This window comes from Pipistrellus hanaki, assembly GCF_964339955.1.
Source record: "Pipistrellus hanaki genome assembly, chromosome: 14".
Taxonomy (NCBI): Eukaryota; Metazoa; Chordata; class Mammalia; order Chiroptera; family Vespertilionidae; genus Pipistrellus; species Pipistrellus hanaki.
In genome coordinates, this window is record NC_140516.1 from 287487 (window position 1) to 308058 (window position 20572).

General features: G+C 56.9%; 1 protein-coding gene across 1 annotated transcript; it reads left to right on the forward strand.

The window, feature by feature from the left end:
• Positions 1-28: 28 nt before the first annotated feature.
• CDHR1 (cadherin related family member 1) lies at positions 29-20360 on the forward strand (the record flags this gene model as incomplete). The annotated part of the gene is made up of 17 exons (XM_084903756.1): positions 29-269; positions 533-628; positions 1171-1316; positions 1984-2034; positions 3008-3097; positions 4758-4844; positions 5904-6020; positions 6776-6919; positions 8171-8249; positions 11606-11706; positions 13015-13218; positions 13659-13811; positions 16252-16416; positions 16867-16934; positions 17380-17608; positions 18742-18999; positions 19827-20360. Exons 1-17 carry the CDS (start codon positions 227-229, stop codon positions 20358-20360), a joined length of 2565 nt encoding a protein of 854 aa, XP_084759882.1. The 5' UTR covers positions 29-226.
• Between the last annotated feature and the right edge of the window lie 212 nt (positions 20361-20572).

The following is a 20572-nucleotide window of genomic DNA, read 5'->3' on the forward strand; positions in this document are numbered from 1 at the left end:
GCCCGCTCGTCCCCGGCGGCCCCGCCCCGCCTGCTCCCCGCGCCCGCAGCCAGGGCGCTCCGGAGGGTCTCCTGCGGGGCGCCCCGGAGGCCGGGCTGGGCTCGGACCCGAGCGCAGGCTTCGTACCCCGCCCCCCAACGCCGCCACGGCCCCGGGCTGATCGGCCTCCCAGCCGGCCGCAGCGCCCGCCCTCCGGCCCCGGCCCCCGGCCCCGCGGCTCCGGGACATGCGGGCCGCCCTGGCCCTGGCGCTGCTGCGCCTCTGCCTGGGTGAGCGGGCCGAGTGCGGGCGGGGCGGGGGATGCCCGGAGGCGGCGGCTGCTCTGCCCGGGACAGGGGCTGGGGCGGGGGATGGGGGGCTCCGGGCCCTCTCTGGCTCGGTCCCAGGGCCCATTGGGTTTCTGGCCGCGGCCTGCCAGGAGAGGGTGGGGCAGAGACACCCCCCCCCCCCAGCGGGTCCAAGTGCCAGTGGGCCAGACCCGAGAGCCGGGCGAAGGTCCCCCGTCTGGAGCCACTGCTCTGCTGTCTTCCAGCCAAGGTCAACCTGGCCCCCCACTTCTTCGACAATGGGGCGGGCAGCTCGGACGGAAACATGGCCCTGTTCAGCCTCCCGGAGGACACCCCTGTGGGTGAGGAACCCGAGGAGGGGCCCTCATCCCCCAGACATGCCCACCCCCATGCCCGGGGACCATGCCCGGGACGAGCTGGGGGCGGAGCCGGGCACCCAGAGGCAGGCTCCGGAGGCACATGACGTCACTGCTGGCCCGGCTGCCCAGTGCCCATGGCATGACCCTGAGCACAGGTGCTGTCTCCTAGAGTCGCAGATCTTTAGGCTTTAAAATGGCCCAAGAACACTCACCTGCCTGGGCTACTCAGAGAGGAGAGGAGAGACCTGAGTCCTCCCTCCAGCCTGGGCTGGGCAGCCTGAGCAGAAGGACCGCAGAGTGCAGGCCCGGGAGCTGACCTGGCCTGGGGCTCCGCTGCCCAAGCCACTCCTCCTGCCTGACCAGTGCACCCCGCCCCCCTCACGCTCCAACCCCCCTCCCGGTTCCACTCAGTCTGGGCCTTCGCTGGAATCGCACAATCGTACAAACAAGGATCCTTGTTCTGAGCCGCTGCCACTGCTGAGAAAAGTTGGGTTCCAGATTCCAGGCCTCCTGTCCCCTTACAGGCTCTCACGTGTACACGTTGAACGGGACAGACCCCGAGGGCGAACCTGTCTCCTACCACATCAGCTTTGACCCCAGCACTAGAAGCGTCTTTTCTGTTGACTCCAGTTTTGGAAACATCACCCTGATTGAAGAGTTGGACCGAGAGGTATTGGGAGGTGTGAGGGTGCAGCCTTTTGGCATGGAGACCAGTATCTGTGGGTGAGAGGCCCCCCAAGATGGTCCTTGGAGAGGTCTTATAAGCCACAAAAACTTGGGTTGACCAAGGCTGGTTGCTGGTTTAGGGTGGGTCTGAGTTGGTACAACTCTAGTCTCTGCACCTCGAACCTGCAAGTGAGGGGGCAGGGCCCCACGCCAGCTGGTAGGTTGGCTGTCCACAGAACGGGTGCCTGCCAGTTCTGGTCTGGTGCAGCCACCACCAGCCCGGGGCGGGGAGAGAGAAAGCCTCAACACCTTCCCCACTAAAGTCCCGCTAAGTCTTGGGGCGTGTGCAACCCCACAGACCTGGCTCTCTGTGGTCTGGGGGCTCTGGAGGCTCGGGGGAGACCAGTGGTGTGGAAGGAAAAGGGAGGACATGTAAGACCTTGCTGGACCCGGCCCACAACACCCCGCTCTAGCCAGGGCCATTTTCTGCTGGCTCCTCGGCAGCCCCCTGGGTTAGGAGAACCTGCGTGCAAAGCCCTGAAAGAAAGCATGGCCAGAGGCAGCTTTGGGGCACCAGCCCTGCTCCAGCCTCTTTCAGGCTCAGGGGAGCAGGGAGGGTTCCCCCACCCTCCAGCCTCGATCTCCTGGACACTCAGTCCTGTGCTTTACAGATGGCGGATGAGATCGAAGCCATCATCAGCATTTCCGACGGCCTGAACCTGGTGAGCAGACACCGGGGCCAGCCCCGGCAGCTGGCAGCCCGCAGCCCTGGCCTGAGCTGTTTCCCAATCCCACCTCCTGGAGGATGGGACTCCTTGCAATCCAAACTGAGGTCCAGCAAGACCTGCCCCGTGTGTCCCCAGGAGTGGCTGTAGGAGAGGCAGCAGGGAGGGAGGCCGGTGGGAAGGGATAGGGAGAAGAGAAAGCCGGGCGCTTCAGTGTCTCCTGGAGTTTTCCCACAGCCACACTCTCAGACCCTACCATGCTTCTTTCCCGCAATGGCAGTGGGTCCTAGACCCCCTCAGCGCTGGGCCAGCCATCGAGGACCCAGGCCTGGCCAAGTGCACTAGCAGCTGCCCCCACCCCCTCAGGAGAAAACCCAAGCCTCAGCCTGGCATTCAGGGTCATCTTGGCCTCGCCCTCCCTTCCACGTTCTCCCCACCAACATCAGCCACAACCTGCTGTGCTCTCTGAGCTCACCAGGGCCCCCTCCTGCTTTGGCAGTGGTGTTCCTTCCCTCTCGTCCTCTCGCCTGACACACTGCTGCAGGCTTACCTCCCATTCCACTGCAAGGCGCCCTGCTGCCTGCCCCCGGGCTGACCGCAGCCTCCAGCACCGTGCACCCGGCCCTCGGGATGCACTGACCTGGGCAAGGTGGGCATGGTGCCCGGGGTCAGGCCTGCCATCACCAAGTGTATCCCACCTTTTACATGCTGACCTTTGCCCTGCCATCTCATTTTGCAAAATAACATGCCACCAGACTATCTTCTGCCTCTGGGATGGAGCACAGTGCTTGGCACCAAGTGGTTGCTTAATAATAATGTTGCATGAATGAATAAAAGAAGGGAGGGGAAGAGAGGGAGGGAGGAAGGGAGGGAGATGGGTAGAGACATATACCTGGGGCACTAGGAGCCACTGTCCTTTTATCACCAGAAGGCCTCACTCCCCAATTCCTGTCCCATTCGCCCTCCTCAGGTGGCAGAGAAAGTCGTGATCCTGGTGACTGATGTCAATGACCAGGCACCCAGGTTCCTCCAGGAGCCGTACACGGTCCAGATTCCTGAGGTGAACTTGGCCCAAGGAAGGACCCATGCATTCCTGCCCAGACCCTGCCTGCCCTCTGGGGCTGCCATGGCACCGAGTCAGGGGCCTCCCATCACTGGCTGCCTCGGCGTCCTTTCTCTCCCCCCACCCACTGCCATTCCTCACACGTGCACTCCCCACAGAGGAGTGTTCGCTCACCATTCTCCTGGTTTATTGTGGAAATGTGAAATATGTAGAAGAGTAGAGAGAAGAAAGTTTCCATTAACTAGCCAGAAAGTAGATGCAATGCACTCGTTTTGGTGGGTTAAAAAAAAATGAACTGTCAGTTTCATCGAATCTGAGTCAGTGCTGACTTGTGGTATGTTCCCGATGACTTCTCAGCCTCTCCCACTGGCCAGGAGGCAAGGCCTTTCCTTAGACTTCGTTCTTACACTTTTTACAAAATTCAGAATCAGTTTTTGATCAATCTACATTTAGATATTTTTGTTTTTAGGAAGTTTTGTTACATAATAAAAAATGCTATTTTCACTCTAAAAATTAAAACAACCCCTAACCCCTCCAGGTTGAGGTTGCATTGTTAAATTCTGATGTATTTCCTTTCAACTGTTTTTGTGATTATTGGATTTATTTTCTGTGTGTTTTAGGTAATTGGAACTACACTAAGCATGCTTTCTAAATACTTCCCCCCCCATTTAATATGTAAGCATTCCCCCATTACTTTTAAAGTTTGCATAATTATAATTTTAATAGCGCCTGTTAAGTGAACATTGCACCATTTTTGGAACTGTTCCTTTATGTTTAGACTAGAGGTCCGGTGCATGAAATTCGTGGGCTGGGAGGCAGGGGCTGTGCCCTTTGCAGTCTGGGAGCTCTGGGGGGATGTCCAACTGTCCTGGAGGCGGGAGAGGCTCCTACCACCACCGCTGTGCTTACCAGCCCAGTTTCTGGCACACTAACTACCAGGGGGCAGCTCCTGCATTGAGTGTCTGCCCCCTGGTGGTCAGTGTGCTTCATAGCAACCAGTCGTTCTGCTGTTCAGTCTATTTGCATGTTAGCGGTTTATTATATAGGATATTTAAGATACTTTAAATTTTTGCTGTAAGAAACATCAAATTCTGAACATAACAGTTCTTTCTCTCTAATTAGAATTATTTCCTAAAGATACAGCCAAGATTTGGAATTGTGAGGTTGCAGTGTGAATGCCTGAGTATTGCTGTTTCTCCAGGGTGTGGGGGCTGGGCTCCTGATGTGGGAGGTGTGGGCGAGGTCTTCCTGGCCCTGCCACACTTGGACTGTCATATATTTAAGTGTTTGCTTCAGTGGGAGAAAGGCATTTTATTTTGGTTTCCAATTGTGTGGATTTTATTCCCGGTCATACTGATTATGTCCATGTTTATTAACCCTTTTCTCAGTTCATATTTAAACAGCTTGTCTCCTTGGAGTCTTAGTTTCCTCGTTCTTGGAGGCTGTACAGGGGTTTGGGGGGGGGGTCTGCTTGCTCCTCCCTTTCTCTTCCTTCTCTCTACCCGCCCCTGCCTGATATACCTCTGCCCCTGCCCAGGGCTTCTGGGCTTATCACCCCCTTCCCACCTCTTCTTAGCCCTTCACTCTCTTGACCCTCCGCACCCAGCTCCCCGGCATCCTGCCCCTCTCCCTGGCCTGACCCCTGTGCACCCCTCAGGACACACCTCCTGGGAGCAGTCTCTTTGAGGTCCATGCTGTGGACAAGGACACGGGCTCTGGAGGAAGTGTCACCTACTTCCTGCAGGTGAGCAGGGCATATGCATGTCTGTACAGAGATCTGGGCTGGCGAGGACAAATGGCTGACCCCTCTGTCACCAGGCCTTAGGTCAGTGCCTCTACTAGTCCCCACATTGTCAGGAGTGACACATCAGATCCCATGGTTTCAGTGAACGCTGGGGGAAGACAGGCAGGTGAGCACACGAGGGGCAGGGAGGAGGCTGTCTGCCTCCCCTTCCCTGATCTCCAGGACTCGCCGTTCTCCCCAAAACCCTTCCCCAGGAGAAGCCTGGGTACTTAATTGGCCCCCAACCCCCATTCCTTGGGAGAAAGCTCCTGTGCCTGGAGCTGCCAGTAGGAAAGGGCATCTATTGGCTGTGAACCCCAACCTGTCCGTCTGTCCATCAGTCCGTCCGTCCATCCAGCCACCCAGCCAGCCAGCCATCTTCTCTCCATATTGACTCACTTTCTCTCACAATCTCCCAGGCAACACAGCTTGGTGGTTAAACACAGGTTGGAGGGGAAATCTCTTGGGATCCGCAGGTGCTGGAGAAATGTACCTACCTTCCCACTCAGAGGCCATCCAAAGCCACCTAATGCTCCCAGCTCATCCCTCCCATGTGAGGTGGGGAAGGTGGAAGCATCCTCTTTGGCTGTGAGGTTTAAATCCTCATAAAGTCCAACAACAGCTTCCAACATGGAGGCCCCTCCCAGACAATCTTCTTCTGTCCCCTCATCCTCACCCAGGTGCTGCCTGGGCCTGGTCTCACGCCCAGCTGGTAGGGTTTGAAGCCCCACACCTCTAGTGGGAACTCTGTGCTGACACCCCACCTGCTTGGACCTGCAGGCCAGGTGCATCCGGAGTTGGACCCAGCTGTTCCCTGGATGAGCTATGGCCTCTGGAAGGGACCCTCTGGTTCTGACTGAGGGAGGGACAGGGAAACCCAGAGACCAGAGAGGCTGAGCTTCAGGCTGAGGCTGGCATCCCTGGGACCCAGGACAGTGCAGGTCCCCTTCCAGAAGCAGAGCTGGCATCCTGGGGCCTGCCAGTCCTTCCCCGAGATCTAGCTGCCCTTCACGCCTACAGAACCTGCTGGCCACCCAGTTCACCGTGGACCGACACAGCGGCGTGCTGCGCCTCCGGGCAGGGACCACCCTGGACTACGAGAAGGCCCGGGTCCACTTGGTCACTGTGGTTGCCCAGGTACCAGGGAGGGATGGGGCATGCAGTCCTTCCCCAGCCTCTGCCAGGGAAGCTGCACTCGGTGGCAGCGGACCAGGCACTTTGGAGAGCAGTGCCTGGGTCGGGTGGGGCATAATCTGATGAGTGGATTCCACACAGATATGGATGCATGCTCCCCTCTGGGGGACAGCTAGGCCAGGTCCCTTCCATGGGCCTGGAGATCCCACATCCCAGCATGACCTCAGTCCTGGCCTCTGCTCACCCCCAGACTCACCCCCCAGACTCACCCCCAGACCCGCTCACTGGCCTTCCTCTGTGTGACCAGTTGCCTCTTGGGGCCTCGGTGTCCTGGCCATCCTGTCCCTGAGGCTTCAGTCCTCATGCTCCTGTGTGTGGTGGCCCCTGCCCACCTGTGCCCAGGGACAGGAGCATGGCCCCTCGTCAGCTGGGCTTGCACGGCAGGGCCCAGTCAGACTCTGGTGGGTCCAGGAGGGGGTGAGGTTTGGTTCCTGGATGGGTGGTGGGGGGGATGACTCCCTCCCTTGCTACTTGTCCAATGTGACCGCCCTGGAGAGAGCCCTCCTTTGAGAGCCAGACACGGCCAGGTCTTGGCATTGTCTCATCCCCCAGCCGCCTCTGAGAGGGGAACTATTGTGGGGGGGGGGGGGGGGCCGGAGCAAACAGCACTCAGAGGGCAGCTCCCCGCGCAGGGGCAGGGACCCATGCCGTGGAGTCTGTGGGCCGCAGCCCAGCCTCTCTGCTCCCGGTCCTCCCAGGACGGCGGCGGGCAGCTGCGGGGTGCGGCTGCGGTGTTCTCAGCCACCACCACGGTCACGGTCAGCGTGGAGGACGTGCAGGATGTGGGCCCCGTGTTCGTGGGCACTCCCTTCCACGGCTGCGTGTACGAGGACATGGTTCCGGTGGGTGACTGTGTCTCCCCCCCCCTGCTCTGGAAGCCTGAGGGGAGGAAGCAGGTGCGCCTGTGCGGACACACTGGGTGCAGGACTTCCAGGCATCCCCCCTCATTCACACTCAACTCAGACCCGCCCAGAGGCCGGCCCTGCGAGAGGCCGCCAAGAGGCTGGGAGGGAGGTGACAGTCTTGATCTGGGGTCTTTCCTGCACCTGTGTGAGGTGAGGTGCCCCTGTGCCCCTCAGACAGAGGTTCTCCCATAGTTTGCTGCCAAAGCATGTGAGCCTGGCTGACATCACACAGGCTCAGCTCCAGCGTCTCCTCGTGTGCAGGCTCTGACCTAAGTGTTTGGGCTCCTTTGCATCCCTTCTGCCTCGGGGGAGGCACCCAAACCCCAGCCTCACAAACCCCTCCCTGAGCTTTCACCATCCTCACCCCCAGCCCAGCACTGCCTTATCCTCTGCCTGGACATGCCCTCGGCCCAAGGCCCTTGCCCTCCCTGCTCAGCCGTGGCACCCCTCCATATCTGGGTTGAGATGGGAGCTCCCCTCCCTGCTCCCATGCTATGCACCCCCTCATGGGCATGCCCTCCTCGTATGCACCACAGGGTCCCCCAAACCACAGCCCCAGACTTACAGGGCCCTGGCTGAGGCCTCTAGTGGAATTCCCCCATTTTCACTTCCTCAGTTTCAGATTATCCTTGACTTTGCAAAGCAATGGAAAACCCTTTCGGAGGACCATTGCCTGGCCAGGCCCAAGTGGGGAATGTCCCCCTCCGGCTGGGGAGAGTGCCGGCCTCCTCCCACCCCTCCTCGCAGGGGGTCCTTTGTGCAGCTGAAGATCAGCCAGGAGAGGGGCCTGAGGAGAGCTCATAGAAGGGGTGTCAGGCCAAGGTCACCAGGGCTTGTCTAGCTGTGCACCCCGGGGACCAAGTAAAAGCTGGTCCTGGACTCCATGTGCTGGCCCCTCCCACCAGCCTCCCACCTCCCCTCTGACACCTCCAAAGGCAAAGCATGGGTGAGAAGAGGGGGTGAAGGGGAGGAGGGCTGAGTGGGCCATGTGGGGAAGGAGGCTAAGTAAGAGGTCTTCGGTGAGAGTCCCTGCAAGGCCAGGTCCTGTGAGCTCCCCAGAGGGGAGGGGCAATGGAGGCCAGGGTGTCGCTGGTGAGGCCAGCACTCCCCCTGGTGACAGGGCAACCTCTGTGGGTGGGGGCGGGGCTACCACCACCCTAGCCTGCAGCCGCTGCTCCTGCTCCCCAGGGCTCTGAGGTGCTGACAGTGGTCGCCATGGATGGAGACAGGGGCAAACCCAACCGCCTTCTCTACAGCCTAATGAACGGTGAGCCAGGGCACCTTTGGGGTGCCAGAGCACATTCCCAACTCCTGGCGTCCAGTCACTATGGCTCAGCGGGCAGAGGCTGGCATGGCCTTGCCGCCTCCACAGGTGACTCCTCCCACAGGCAACTCCCAGCCACAGGGAGAGAAGCCTTGGGCGGGGATCTGAGAACAAAGGGTGGGCAGATTCTTTCCTTTTGTTGCCAGAAAGGGCCTGGTCCTGCATGTCCGGCCTGGCCGGCGGCGGCAGTGTGTGGGCTCCTGACTTCCTGCAGGAAAGACTTCCCCACACGAGTGAGGTGACTGTGAGGCAGCGTTTATTGAAGCCGGGACGGAAACCAAGAAAGGGTTTCTCAGAGAAGCAGCAGCAGGAGAGCTGGCTGGGCCGCCCTCGCCTCTGGGAGTGGAGAAAAGGGGGTCTTGGGGTCAGGTTGAGGGGACCAGCCTGCGAGGAGCTGCCACTGCCCATGGCCCCTCAGGTTGCAAGTCTCTGGGGTCCCTTAGAGTGGGGGATGGAGGGGAGGCAATGGAGGGGCGGCTCCCCTGGGGTACAGTGGTGGGCCCTGTGTCTTGGGGGTTTGTTTCTCCCTCGCAGGCTGGAATCTGAGGGGAGGCCTTGGAGGTTCCAGCAGAACAGCCCCCAGCTTTCCAGGTGGCTCCTCCGGGCCTTGGTTGCCACGGAAGACTCAGTGTCAGGGCCTAGGCTGTCAGTCATCACAGCTGGTCCTGATGCGGCCCACCTGGTTCTGCGCTTTTCTGGGCCGAGATGTCCTGTCCGTGGGAGGAGTCACCTGTGGGGGGAGTCACCTGTGGAGAGTCACCTGTGGAGGAGTTATCTGTGGAGGAGTCACCTGTGGGAGGAATCACCTGTGGGGGGGGGTTACCTGTGGGGGGAGTTACCTGTGGGAGGAGTCACCTGTGGAGGAGTCACCTGTGGGAGGAGTTACCTGTGGAGGAGTCACCTGTGGGAGGAGTTACCTGTGGAGGAGTCACCTGTGGGAGGAATCACCTGTGGGGGGAGTTACCTGTGGAGGAGTCACCTGTGGGAGGAGTTACCTGTGGAGGAGTCACCTGTGGAGGAATCACCTGTGGAGGAATCACCTGTGGGGGGAGTCACCTGTGGAGGAGTCACCTATGGGAGGAATCACCTGTGGGGGGAGTTACCTGTGGGAGGAGTCACCTGTGGAGGAGTCACCTGTGGGAGGAATCACCTGTGGGGGGAGTTACCTGTGGAGGAGTCACCTGTGGGAGGAGTCACCTGTGGAGGAGTCACCTGTGGGAGGAATCACCTGTGGGGGGAGTTACCTGTGGAGGAGTCACCTGTGGGAGGAGTCACCTGTGGAGGAGTCACCTGTGGGAGGAGTTATCTGTGGGGGAGTTACCTGTGGAAGAGTCACCTATGGGAGGAATCACCTGTGGGGGGAGTTATCTGTGGAGGAGTCACCTGTGGGAGGAATCACCTGTGGGGGGAGTTACCTGTGGAGGAGTCACCTGTGGGAGGAATCACCTGTAGGGGGAGTTACCTGTGGAGGAGTCACCTGTGGGAGGAATCACCTGTAGGGGGAGTTACCTGTGGAGGAGTCACCTATGGGAGGAATCACCTGTAGGGGGAGTTACCTGTGGAGGAGTCACCTGTGGGAGGAATCACCTGTAGGGGGAGTTACCTGTGGAGGAGTCACCTGTGGGAGGAATCACCTGTGGGGGGAGTTACCTGTGGGGGGAATCGCCTGTGGGAAGAGTCACCTGTGGAGGAGTTATCTGTGGAGGAGTTATCTGTGGGAGGAGTTATCTGTGGGAGGAGGTATCTGTGGGAGGAGGTATCTGTGGGAGGAGGTATTTGTGGGAGGAGGTATCTGTGGGAGGAGGTATTTGTGGGAAGAGTTATCTGTGGGAGGAGTTATCTGTGGGAGGAGGTATCTATGGGAGGAGGTATCTGTGGGAGGAGTTATCTGTGGGAGGAGTTATCTGTGGGAGGAGTTATCTGTGGGAAGAGTTATCTGTGGGAGGAGTTATCTGTGGGAGGAGTTATCTGTGGGAGGAGTTATCTGTGGAGGAGTCACCTGTGGAGGAGTTATCTGTGGGAGGAATCACCTGTGGGGGAAGTTAACTGTGGGAGGAGGTATCTGTGGGAGGAGGTATCTGTGGGAGGAGGTATCTGTGGGAGGAGTTATCTGTGGGAAAAGTCACCTGTGGGAGGAGTCACCTGTGGAGGAGTCACCTGTGGAGGAGTCACCTGTGGGAGGAGTTATCCGGGGGGGGAGTTACCTGTGGAGGAGTCACCTATGGGAGGAATCACCTGTGGGGGGAGTTATCTGTGGAGGAGTCACCTGTGGAAGAGTCACCTGTGGAGGAGTTATCTGTGGGAGGAATCACCTGTGGGGGAAGTTATCTGTGGGAGGAGGTATCTGTGGGAGGAGGTATCTGTGGGAGGAGTTATCTGTGGGAAGAGTTATCTGTGGGAGGAGTTATCTGTGGGAGGAGTCACCTGTGGGGAAGTTATCTGTGGGAGGAGGTATCTGTGGGAGGAGGTATCTGTGGGAGGAGGTATCTGTGGGAGGAGTTATCTGTGGGAAGAGTTATCTGTGGGAGGAGTCACCTGTGGGAGGAGTCACCTGTGGAGGAGTTATCTGTGGAGGAGTCACCTGTGGAGGAATTATCTGTGGAGGAGTCACCTGTGGAGGAGTTATCTGTGGAGGAGTCACCTGTTGGAGGAGGTATTTGTGGGAGGAGTCACCTGTGGAAGAGTCACCTGTGGAGGAATTATCTGTGGAGGAGTCACCTGTGGAGGAAGTTATCTGTGGGAGGAGGTATCTGTGGGAGGAGGTATCTGTGGGAGGAGGTATCTGTGGGAAGAGTTATCTGTGGGAAAAGTCACCTGTGGGAGGAGTCACCTGTGGAGAAGTCACCTGTGGAGGAGTTATCTGTGGGAGGAGGTATCTGTGGGAGGAGTTTCCTGTGGGGGGAGTCACCTGTGGGAGGAGTTTCTTCCTCTCCTTCCTCCTCCCTCTCCCCTCTCCTCCTCCCGCCTCTTTTCTTTCATTCTGTCCTTTTTCTCCCCTCTCCTTCTTTCCTCTCTCCTTTGTATCACCCCGTCTTTCTATTTCCATTGAGCGCGTGCGCGCTCACACGCTCACACACACACACACACACACACACACACACACACACACACGCACCCTGTCCCAGGTAAAGTGCATGGGCCTGGGCGCCCAATAGAAGTGGGTCCAGTCCCCATGGGGCATTGATGTGACAGCCCCTCCCCATGGAGGAGACAGATTGGTCCACGGAGCACATGGGACCCCACCTGGCGAGGCTCCTGCCCCCGCGCGGCCAGCACTGCAGGGGCGTCTCCTCCAACAGGGAGTGATGACGCCTTCGACATTAACGCGACGTCTGGAGCCATCGTGGTCACCCAGAGCCCGGCCCAGCTCCGGAGAGAGGTGTATGAGCTGCAAGTGCAGGTACTGGCCTTCCCCGCCCTCTTGCCGTGAAGGTACCCAAGGCAAGGAGACCCGCCCACCCGGGGGCCTGCCTGAGCGGGAGGGATGCGGGGAGAGACAGGGAGGCAGAAGTGGGCAAAGTGCAAATGGGAAGAGGCGCCACAGAGCATGCCACAGAGCACAACCAGGCGGCCTAGGGGAGGGCGGGGAGAGGATGGTGACACGGTGTGCCAGCCAGTGCGGATGCCGGACCAGGACAGGAGTTTGCTGCGCAGGAAAAGTCAGGTTGAAAATTCCAACCTGCACACAGCGCCGGGCGCAGGGAGAGTGCACACACAGTGCTGTGAAGGGAGGGCAGAGATCGCACAGGATGCCGGGGAGGAGCCATAGTATCCTACTGCTGCTTCCCAGCCTCCCCCGGCCCAGGGCCCAGGCAGAGCTTGGCAGAGCTTGGCAGAGCTGGACTTCGAACCCTCTGGCTGCAAAGGGGGGTGGTGCAGTGAGGTGAAGAGAACACTGACTGCAGAGTCCCATACACCTGCCTCTCAGTCACTGAGTCCAGGTACTGCCCTCCTCCCCCACCTCGCCTGGTCAGTAGCTCAGTCACTGCACCGGATGGCTCTCCTGTGGCCGTTATAATAGAGCAAGCATGTCAAACTCAAAGGCTCACACGTGCCAGATAAACAAGGTTTAAGTTTATGTGGCCGCAAAAATAAAAAGCTTCCGTTTTCATAGAAGCATGGGTTTATTTAAACAGACATATGTATTACAGGATATTGTAAAAAATAAGTTATGAAATGCTTGTTAAGACGTTTCTTACATTCTGTTATGTTGGCTGGGCCGCATGCGATCCGCAGGCAGTGTTTGGCATGCTTGGTGTGGACGATCACAAACCTAGAGGTTTTGAAAGACATTCCTCATTGCAGCTTCTCTGGGTCAGGAGTCCAGGCTCAGTCCAGTGGGTCCCTGGGCACTCCCCTGGCGGAGAGTCGGATTTCCTTCCTCGTGGGCAGATGGGCTCAGAGACTCGGCTGCCTTCTTGCTGTTGGCAGAGGTCACCCTTAGTTCCGTAGACACAGGCCTCTCGTGGCAGCTGCCTGCCGCCTCGGAGCGGGTGGGGGTGTCTGCTGGCAGACGCTGTTCGAGCAGCTTGTGATCGAGTCACTGAGTGGTATCTCATCACCTCGTCACCCTTATCGCTAACGAGCCTCTTAGAGTCTAAGCAGACCACATGCCAGGAGAGAGTGAGGGATGACCACTGGGAGGTGGGCCATGCAGCCGTCCCAGGGTCAGCCTGTCCCAGCACCAGGGCACCTGTCTCCATCCCAGGTGACTGAGGTCAGCGCTGCAGGGAGCCCCGCTGCCCAGGCCACGGTCCCCGTCACCATCAGGATCGTGGACATCAACAACCACCCACCTGTGTTCTACGGAGAAAGCGGGCCCCAGACCAGGTTCGAGCTGTCCCTGTTCGAGCACCCGCCCCCGGGGGAGATCCTGCGCGGCCTCAAGGTCACCGTCAAAGATGCAGACCAGGTGTGTGGCTCTGCCCTCCACCTGTCTTCCTGAGAATCGCATGGGGCCAGCGTCTCACACGGGGTCTGCATCAGCCTTCACTGCTTGTCACAGGGCATGTGGCCACCGCGGGAACAGAGCAGAAGGGGAACCCAGAAAGCGTGTGAGAGGCTGGCAAAGCCTGATTGGCCAGACATTTATGATTAGTTACAAAGTCAAAGTCAAACACAAGCACCGCCCGCCTGCCTGGCCTGGTGGGTCTGTGAACGTGGCCTGGGGCCCCCTGCGCCAGCGTGGGCGCGGCCTCGGGCCTGGGGTCTTCAGTGCGGTCCTCACAGCCGCTAACCTCCAGACAGGTCGCTGCCTTCAGGAAGAAGGAAACCTTGCCTCCACACTGAGGGCTGCTGAGTGTGAGTTCTGCTCTCATTCACCTTTTTGTTTCCTCTCCAAACCTCCACCAGGGCTCCAATGCCAAGTTCGCCCTGCAGCTGGTGGGGTTGGGGGGCGCCTTCCGCGTGGTCCCTCAGACAGCCCTGAAGGAAGCCCAAGTCACAGTCCTCACTGAGAACTCAGCCGCCATTGACTTTGAGAAGTTCAGAGTGTTAACCTTCCAGGTATGTGACGCTCTGCGCTGCAGGGCAGGGAGCAGGGCCTGGCAGCTCAGGCAGCCCTGGATGCATTCCTGAGGGCCCCTGAGCCCCTGCCCTTCCTCATCCTACTCTCTCTCAGACCCTTTGCCTTGCTGCTGACTTGGGGAGGGAAAAGAAGGTGACATGAGAGCCTCCTCCTGTGGCCACACAGCTTCACTGAGCCTCAGCTTCTAACCCACAACTACGGACTGCACGGAGGGCCAAGGGGAGACTGCAGTGGGATGTGCATGTTACTAGGTGGAGAGCCCTGCTCATGTGGCTCAATGGATAGAGTGTCGGTCTGGGGACTGTTTGATTCTGGTCAGGGCACATGCCTGGGTTGCAGGATCCATCCCCAGTAGGGGGTGTGCAGGAGGCAGCCGATCAATGATTCTCATCATTTCTATCTCTCTCTCCTCCCTCTCCCTTCCTCTCTGAAATCAATAAAAATATATTTTAAAAAAAACAGGTGGAGAAAGAAACACTACTTGTCACAATACATTTTCTTCTTATATACATTTGACATCTGTCACCTACTCTGATAAAAACTTTAGCAAAACATAAAAAATACTCCTTAGTATTTGCAATTATTTAAAACTATAAACATATAAACAACATCTATTACACATAAACACATAAGTAATATATTAATAAAAATGAAAAATACTTTGTTGATATTATTTAAATTATTATAATTACTTATAATTATACATACACACACAGAGCCAGCATCATTCTTTTTTCAAATATATTTTTATTGATTTTAGAGAGTAAGGAAGAAGAGAGAGATAGAAACATTAATGATGAGAGAGATTTATTGACTGGCTGCCTCCTGCAAGCCCACACTGGAGATCGAGCCTACAACCTGGGCCTGTGCCCTGACTGGAAATTGAACCATGACCTCTTGGTTTATAGGCCAACACTCAACCACTGAGCCATGCTGGCTGGGCAAACCAACATCATTCTTAAAAGTGAAATTCAAAAGCATTCTATGAAGCCAGAAACAAAACATAGATGTCTGCTATAACCACTATTATTTAAGACTATTCCTGAAATAATATTATTCCTGGATAAAGAAGGGAAATAAGGTATAAACATTAGAAAGGAAAAGACAATTTTATCATTTCTTAGGTGATGTGATTGTTTGCTTAGAAAAACCTAAGAGGAATAGAAAAATAGTCAGAAACACAGCAAAGTTGTTAACCTGATTGGCTACAAAGTTAATGCACAAAATTCAATAATTTTCCTACATACAACAAATAGCAATGGAAATAATAGGATAATGGTTTTTCTTTTACAAAAACAATTAGCAAAAACATTTTCTAGGAATTCCTATAACAAGAAATAGGGTACATCTAAATGACAAAAAAAAAAAAAAAAAGCAAAAATTTAACAAACATAAAAAGAAGAAAACCCTGTTAAAAATGCCAATTCTCCTTAATAAAGAATCCAATGCCACCTCAATTAAGTCTTATCTAGAATTTCCTTCAGAGAGGTGGTGAGGGGACTTGACACCATCTAGAGAAATAAATATATAAACACTAGGGGTCCAGTGCATAAATTCATGCACTTTGAAAGGGACTGTGGGCCTCGAGGCTGCAATGGGCACAGGGGCAGGTCTCAGCCCCTCCTCCACACCCTACCCAGGCCTGATTGCCCCTCAGGAGCAGGGGGAGGTGGAGAAGCTCTCAGGGGTGATCAGGGCCGGCAGACGCCACTCGCACCCACTGATGGTGCTGAGTGATTGGTACTGGTGCTGGGTGCAGGCAGCGGGTACGAGTGTGAGCAGGGCTGGCACAGGCAGCAGGTGAAGCACTGTGTGGGACCGTGGCGCATGGGAACAAAGAATTTTCAGTAACCACCAGAGGCTCGCCCTGATGACTGACAGAATCTTAACTTGGTCTGGTGCCTCTGCTCACCTGCTCCACCATCATCCCACTGCACACAACGCCTGCTGTGTTTCGTGCTCTGCTCCCTGCTGCTGACACCCACCATGTTCCACACTTGGCTTCTGGTGGTCAGCACATGTCATAGCAACTGGTTGTTCAGGTATTCCACAGTTCCATCTATTTTCATATTAGGGTTTTATATATAGATAGTTGGGAAAACTCAGAAAAAAAGAATGAGGCAGAAATTTGCTCTAACAAATACCAAATTATAGCATAAAGCACAATAAATTTTAAATTTGGAACTAAAAAGGAATATGCAGATTAGTGGAACAAAAGAAACTGGCAGAAATACTAGTTGGAACTATAAGAAAGCTGCCTGTGTAAGTTGGTGGGGGAGTGATGGAAACCTTCCAGGTGCCTCCTGCGGTGGCGGCAGGAACAGTGGCTGAGAGTCAGGACTAAGAAGAGGCAGGTGGACCTAGGCCAGGATGAGAAGAGGATCAGCACCTGACCTGCCTCCCTTCCTCCCTCCCCAGCTCCTGGCCACTGAGGTGGACACGGCCGAGAAGTTCCGTGCCACCGCGCATGTGGTGGTGCAGCTGCTGGACACCAACGACAATGCCCCACAGTTCACCTCTCCCCACTACGTTGCCAAGGTTCCTGAGGACGCCCCCGGGGGCTCCACCGTGGTGGCTGTCAGGGTGGGTTGGGGACTGGTTCCAGGATGGGATCGGGGTGGGGCTCTCCGAAGGAGTCCTTAGGAAGTCAGACAGGCCTAGGCTGCAGCCTGAGTTTGTTATCTCAAGAGCCTGCCCTTGATAGGCTTCCGGCCCTCAGGGAGCCCCCGGGGTTCCTTCTTTATGATGGGATGTAGTCCCAGGATTACGAGGGGGGCATGAGTGTGAGCCCCAGGCTCAGGCATGGCCCCGCCTCCTTCCCTCTCACTGACAAAGAGGAGGAGGGTACACACCTTGCAGATCTACACCCTTTGGGACCTCACACACTTGAGATCCCCTGGGCTGTGGGAAGCCTCCATCAGTTTCCACCTGAGCCAGGCAAACCCCACCCTCCTGCTTTGCCATTGAAAACAACTCAGAACTGCCAATGTGCCCACGAATGAGGCAGGTACCACAGGGCGCTTTCTCTTCCAGGCTGTGGATGTGGACACAGGCCCCTGGGGTGAAGTCACGTACTTTGTCTACGGGCCGGAGGCAGACCTGTACGTAGACCCAACCTCAGGCAGGGCCTTGGGCAGGGCCTGGGAGGCTGAGGGTGGACGGGTTCTGTGCCACAGTCAAGAGTGAGCTGGGGAGGACAGGACTTGGTCTCTTGGAGTGGAGATTTAGCAGAGACCCAAGGCGAGGTGCAGGGCTAAAGAGGGGAGGCTCCCAATGGCTGGGAGCTGAGGCCCTGACCTCAGGAGCCACCAAGCAGCTGCCGGGAGACTGACAGTGGCAGGAGGGGCATGTCCTTTAGTTGGATGTCGGTGGTGGCATATGGGTGGACCTGCCTCTCTTGGTGAGACTGCAGGGATAGGGGGCCTTAGAGGAGCTGCAGTTACAGGCACACATGTCCATGTGCATGTCCATGTGTTCATGTGTGTCCACATGTGTCCATGTGTGTCCACATGTGTGCACACCCTGCCTCTTCTCTATGCCTGCCAGCTTTCAGGTCCACTCCTCCACAGGGGTTATCTGCACGCAGCCCTGGGCCAGCCTGGATGCTGAGGCCACTGCCAGGTACAGCTTCCATGTAAGAGCAGAGGATGCGGGGGGCAGGCATGACCTGGCCAATGTGACCGTCTTGCTGCTGGATGTCAATGACCACCCCCCCCAGTTTGGACAGAGCATCCAGGAGAAGACGATGGTGCTGGGGATCCCTGTGAAAATTGAGGTGGGCTTCAGGTAGCTCAGCGGCCCTAAAGCCTTGTTTCACAGCTGCAAGAGACAGTGTGGCTAAGAATTTATTTCAAAACTAGAGGCCTGATGCACAAAATTCATGCATGAGGTTGCGGAGGTCCCCCAGCCCAGCCTGCACCCTCTTCAATCTGGGACCCCTTGGGGGATGTCTGACTGCCTCTAAAAATCTGGGACTTCTGGCTTCTAACTGCTTGCCTACCTGCCTGCCTGCCTGATTGCCCCTAACCACCTCTGCCTGCCTGATTGCCCTAACTGTTCCCTTGCTGGCCTGATTGCCCCTAATTGCCTCTGCCTTGCCCCACACCAGGACCCAGGATTCCCTCCTCCAACAGGTCGCAGGCACCCAGGACCTGGGCTGTCTTTGCCTGGGCCGGCCACAGCCACAGGGGACTGTGGACAGGCAGCTTGTCCCTCGGGATCACAGCCTGGCTGGTCCCCTTTCCTCTCTCCTCAGTGTTGAGTGTGTGAGCAGTTACGGTGTGATGGCATGATGACCATTTGCATAGTAGCTCTTTATTACATAGATACCATATACCGAATTCTCGCTCTGGGCTGGGGTTTTAAGGTAACTGCTAGGTCCCCACCCTCACCTCAGCCCAGAAATAATGCCTGGGAAGCAGATGTTATTGCGGCTCCACCAAACAAAGGATGGAGTCCAAACACAAACAGGCTCCTCCGATGGGCTGGGCTGGCTGGCGCCGGTCCCACAGCAGGTCTCAGAGCCACGCTTTGGCCACCGTGCAGGTTTCCCCTGAGGAGATGTGTGACCTCTGACCCCAAGCCTGACCTTCAGCTCTCACCTTCACCATCTGTCCTCAGACCCACCACCTGGTATCCCAGCTTTTGTTTTCCAACAGCACCTGCCTCCTGAGCGTGGGTGGCAGGCACAGGTCGGGGGCCTGGCAGGGCGCTGGCTCACAGTGGGGCACACACTCAATTTCTCTCCCGGCTCCAGGCCACTCTGTGGGTCAAGACCTGTCCCATCGGCCCAGGCAGCTCAGACGGGACACAGCGTGTCCCATCAACCCAGCTGCCGCGTGTGCCCCGGCAGCTCAGACAGGACACAGCGTGTCCTGGAAGCCCAGCTGCCCCTCTCCCTGTGCTCAGGCCACAGACCTGGATGCAGAGGCACCCAACAACCTGGTGGACTACTCCATCATGCGCGCGGAGCCGGCCAGCGTGTTTGACATCGATGCACGCACGGGACAGATCAGGCTCAAGAGCTCCATCCGCTCCCTGGACGCCCTGTGCAACATCACACACAATGGCGACTGCACATGGGCCTTGGAGGTGCAGGCCAAGGACCGTGGCTCCCCATCCTTCAGCACCATGGCCGTCCTCAGGATTGACATCACAGATGCTGAGGTGGGTGTGAAGCTCGGATGGGGCAGGCTCCGAGGGCCTCTCAGAACTCACTGCAGCATGACCAGAGGGAGACACCATCTCCAGCTTCCTCCGAAAGACTCAATGTTGAGCAGGCTTCTGCACCATCACATACACCAGCTTTAGGATGAGGTTGAAGTCCTAGTTTCAATACTCACTAATGGACTTTTCCAGGCCCTCCACTTCCTTTTCTATAAAATGGGAATAATGATGCCTCCTTGTTATGGGTGTTGACAGCGGAAGTGAAATCATTATGTAGAGTTCTCAGGTAAATGTCAGGAAGAAAAAGTCATTATTTTAAGGCATTCCTATTACATTCAGGCAGGTGTGGCCCCCATAATCAAAGGTAAATTACATCCTACTCTCTGGAAAACAGAAACCAGATAATGAGAAGGTCTAGATCCGAGAGAGGATGTTTGCATCATGCTTCCTCTGGGTGCATTTCCGGGTGAGGCACCGTGTGCTGTTCTCTGGGTGCATTTCCGGGTGAGGCACAGGCACCGTGTGCTGTTCTCTGGGTGCATTTCCCGGTGAGGCACAGGCACCGTGTGCTATTCTCTGGGTGCATTTCCGGGTGAGGCACAGGCACCGTGTGCTGTTCTCTGGGTGCATTTCCCGGTGAGGCACAGGCACCGTGTGCTATTCTCTGGGTGCATTTTTCTGGAATGAAGCCCACAGTGCTCACCAGACTCTCAAGGGAGACCTGGTGTCAGCAAATTCAAAACCATTGGACATCCGGGAGCTTGTGTCCTCGCTCTGTCCTTCAGGGACCAGCAGGGGCCACTGAGTGAGGTGGCTCTCTCTTCCAGACGCTGCCCCGGACCTCCATGGACACCTTTCTGACACAGACCAGAGACGAACCTGCGAAGGCTATGGGTGTGCTGGCCGGCGCCATGGCCATTACTGTGGCCATCACTGCCCTTGCGTCCACTGCCACCTTCTGGCACAAGAAGTCCAACAAGGTTCTGCCAGTGCGGCGCGTGCTTCGCAGGCGGCCCTGCCCTGCCCCCCGCGCTGCCCACAGCAATTGGCTCAAGTGCAATAGGACCGAGGCTGCAGCCAAGTTTGTTCTCAAAGAGGATCCCCCCAGTGAGAACTGCAACAGCAGCCTGGGCAGCCCCCCAGCCCCCAGAGCCCCAATGGCCCCTCCTCTACCCAGAATGGCACCCGACCTGGGGGCACCCCCCTCGACTGTGCCCACAATCTCTGGCTCACTCACCTCTTTGCAACCTCGAGGGTCACCCAAACACAGTGCCTCGGGGAGCCCCATCCAGTCAGCTCTGGTCTCCGAGCTCAGGCAGCAGTTTGAGAGGAAGAGTAGAGCTGACAGGGAGCGCTTTTAGAGAGCGGCCCGAGCCCCTCTCTTTCCCACCTCCTTCTCCCCTGTCTGCTCCTTAGGGTCATCCTGTTTTGTACGATAGTGTAACCCCCATATTCAGGGCTCTGGATAACACTGCGGGGCAAGGGGTTTCCCTGGTTCCAGGTGCGATGGGCCAGTACTTCCCATTGTTCTGGTTCTTGGCAGCTGCTCTCCATTCGGCAGAAGCCGGGAATC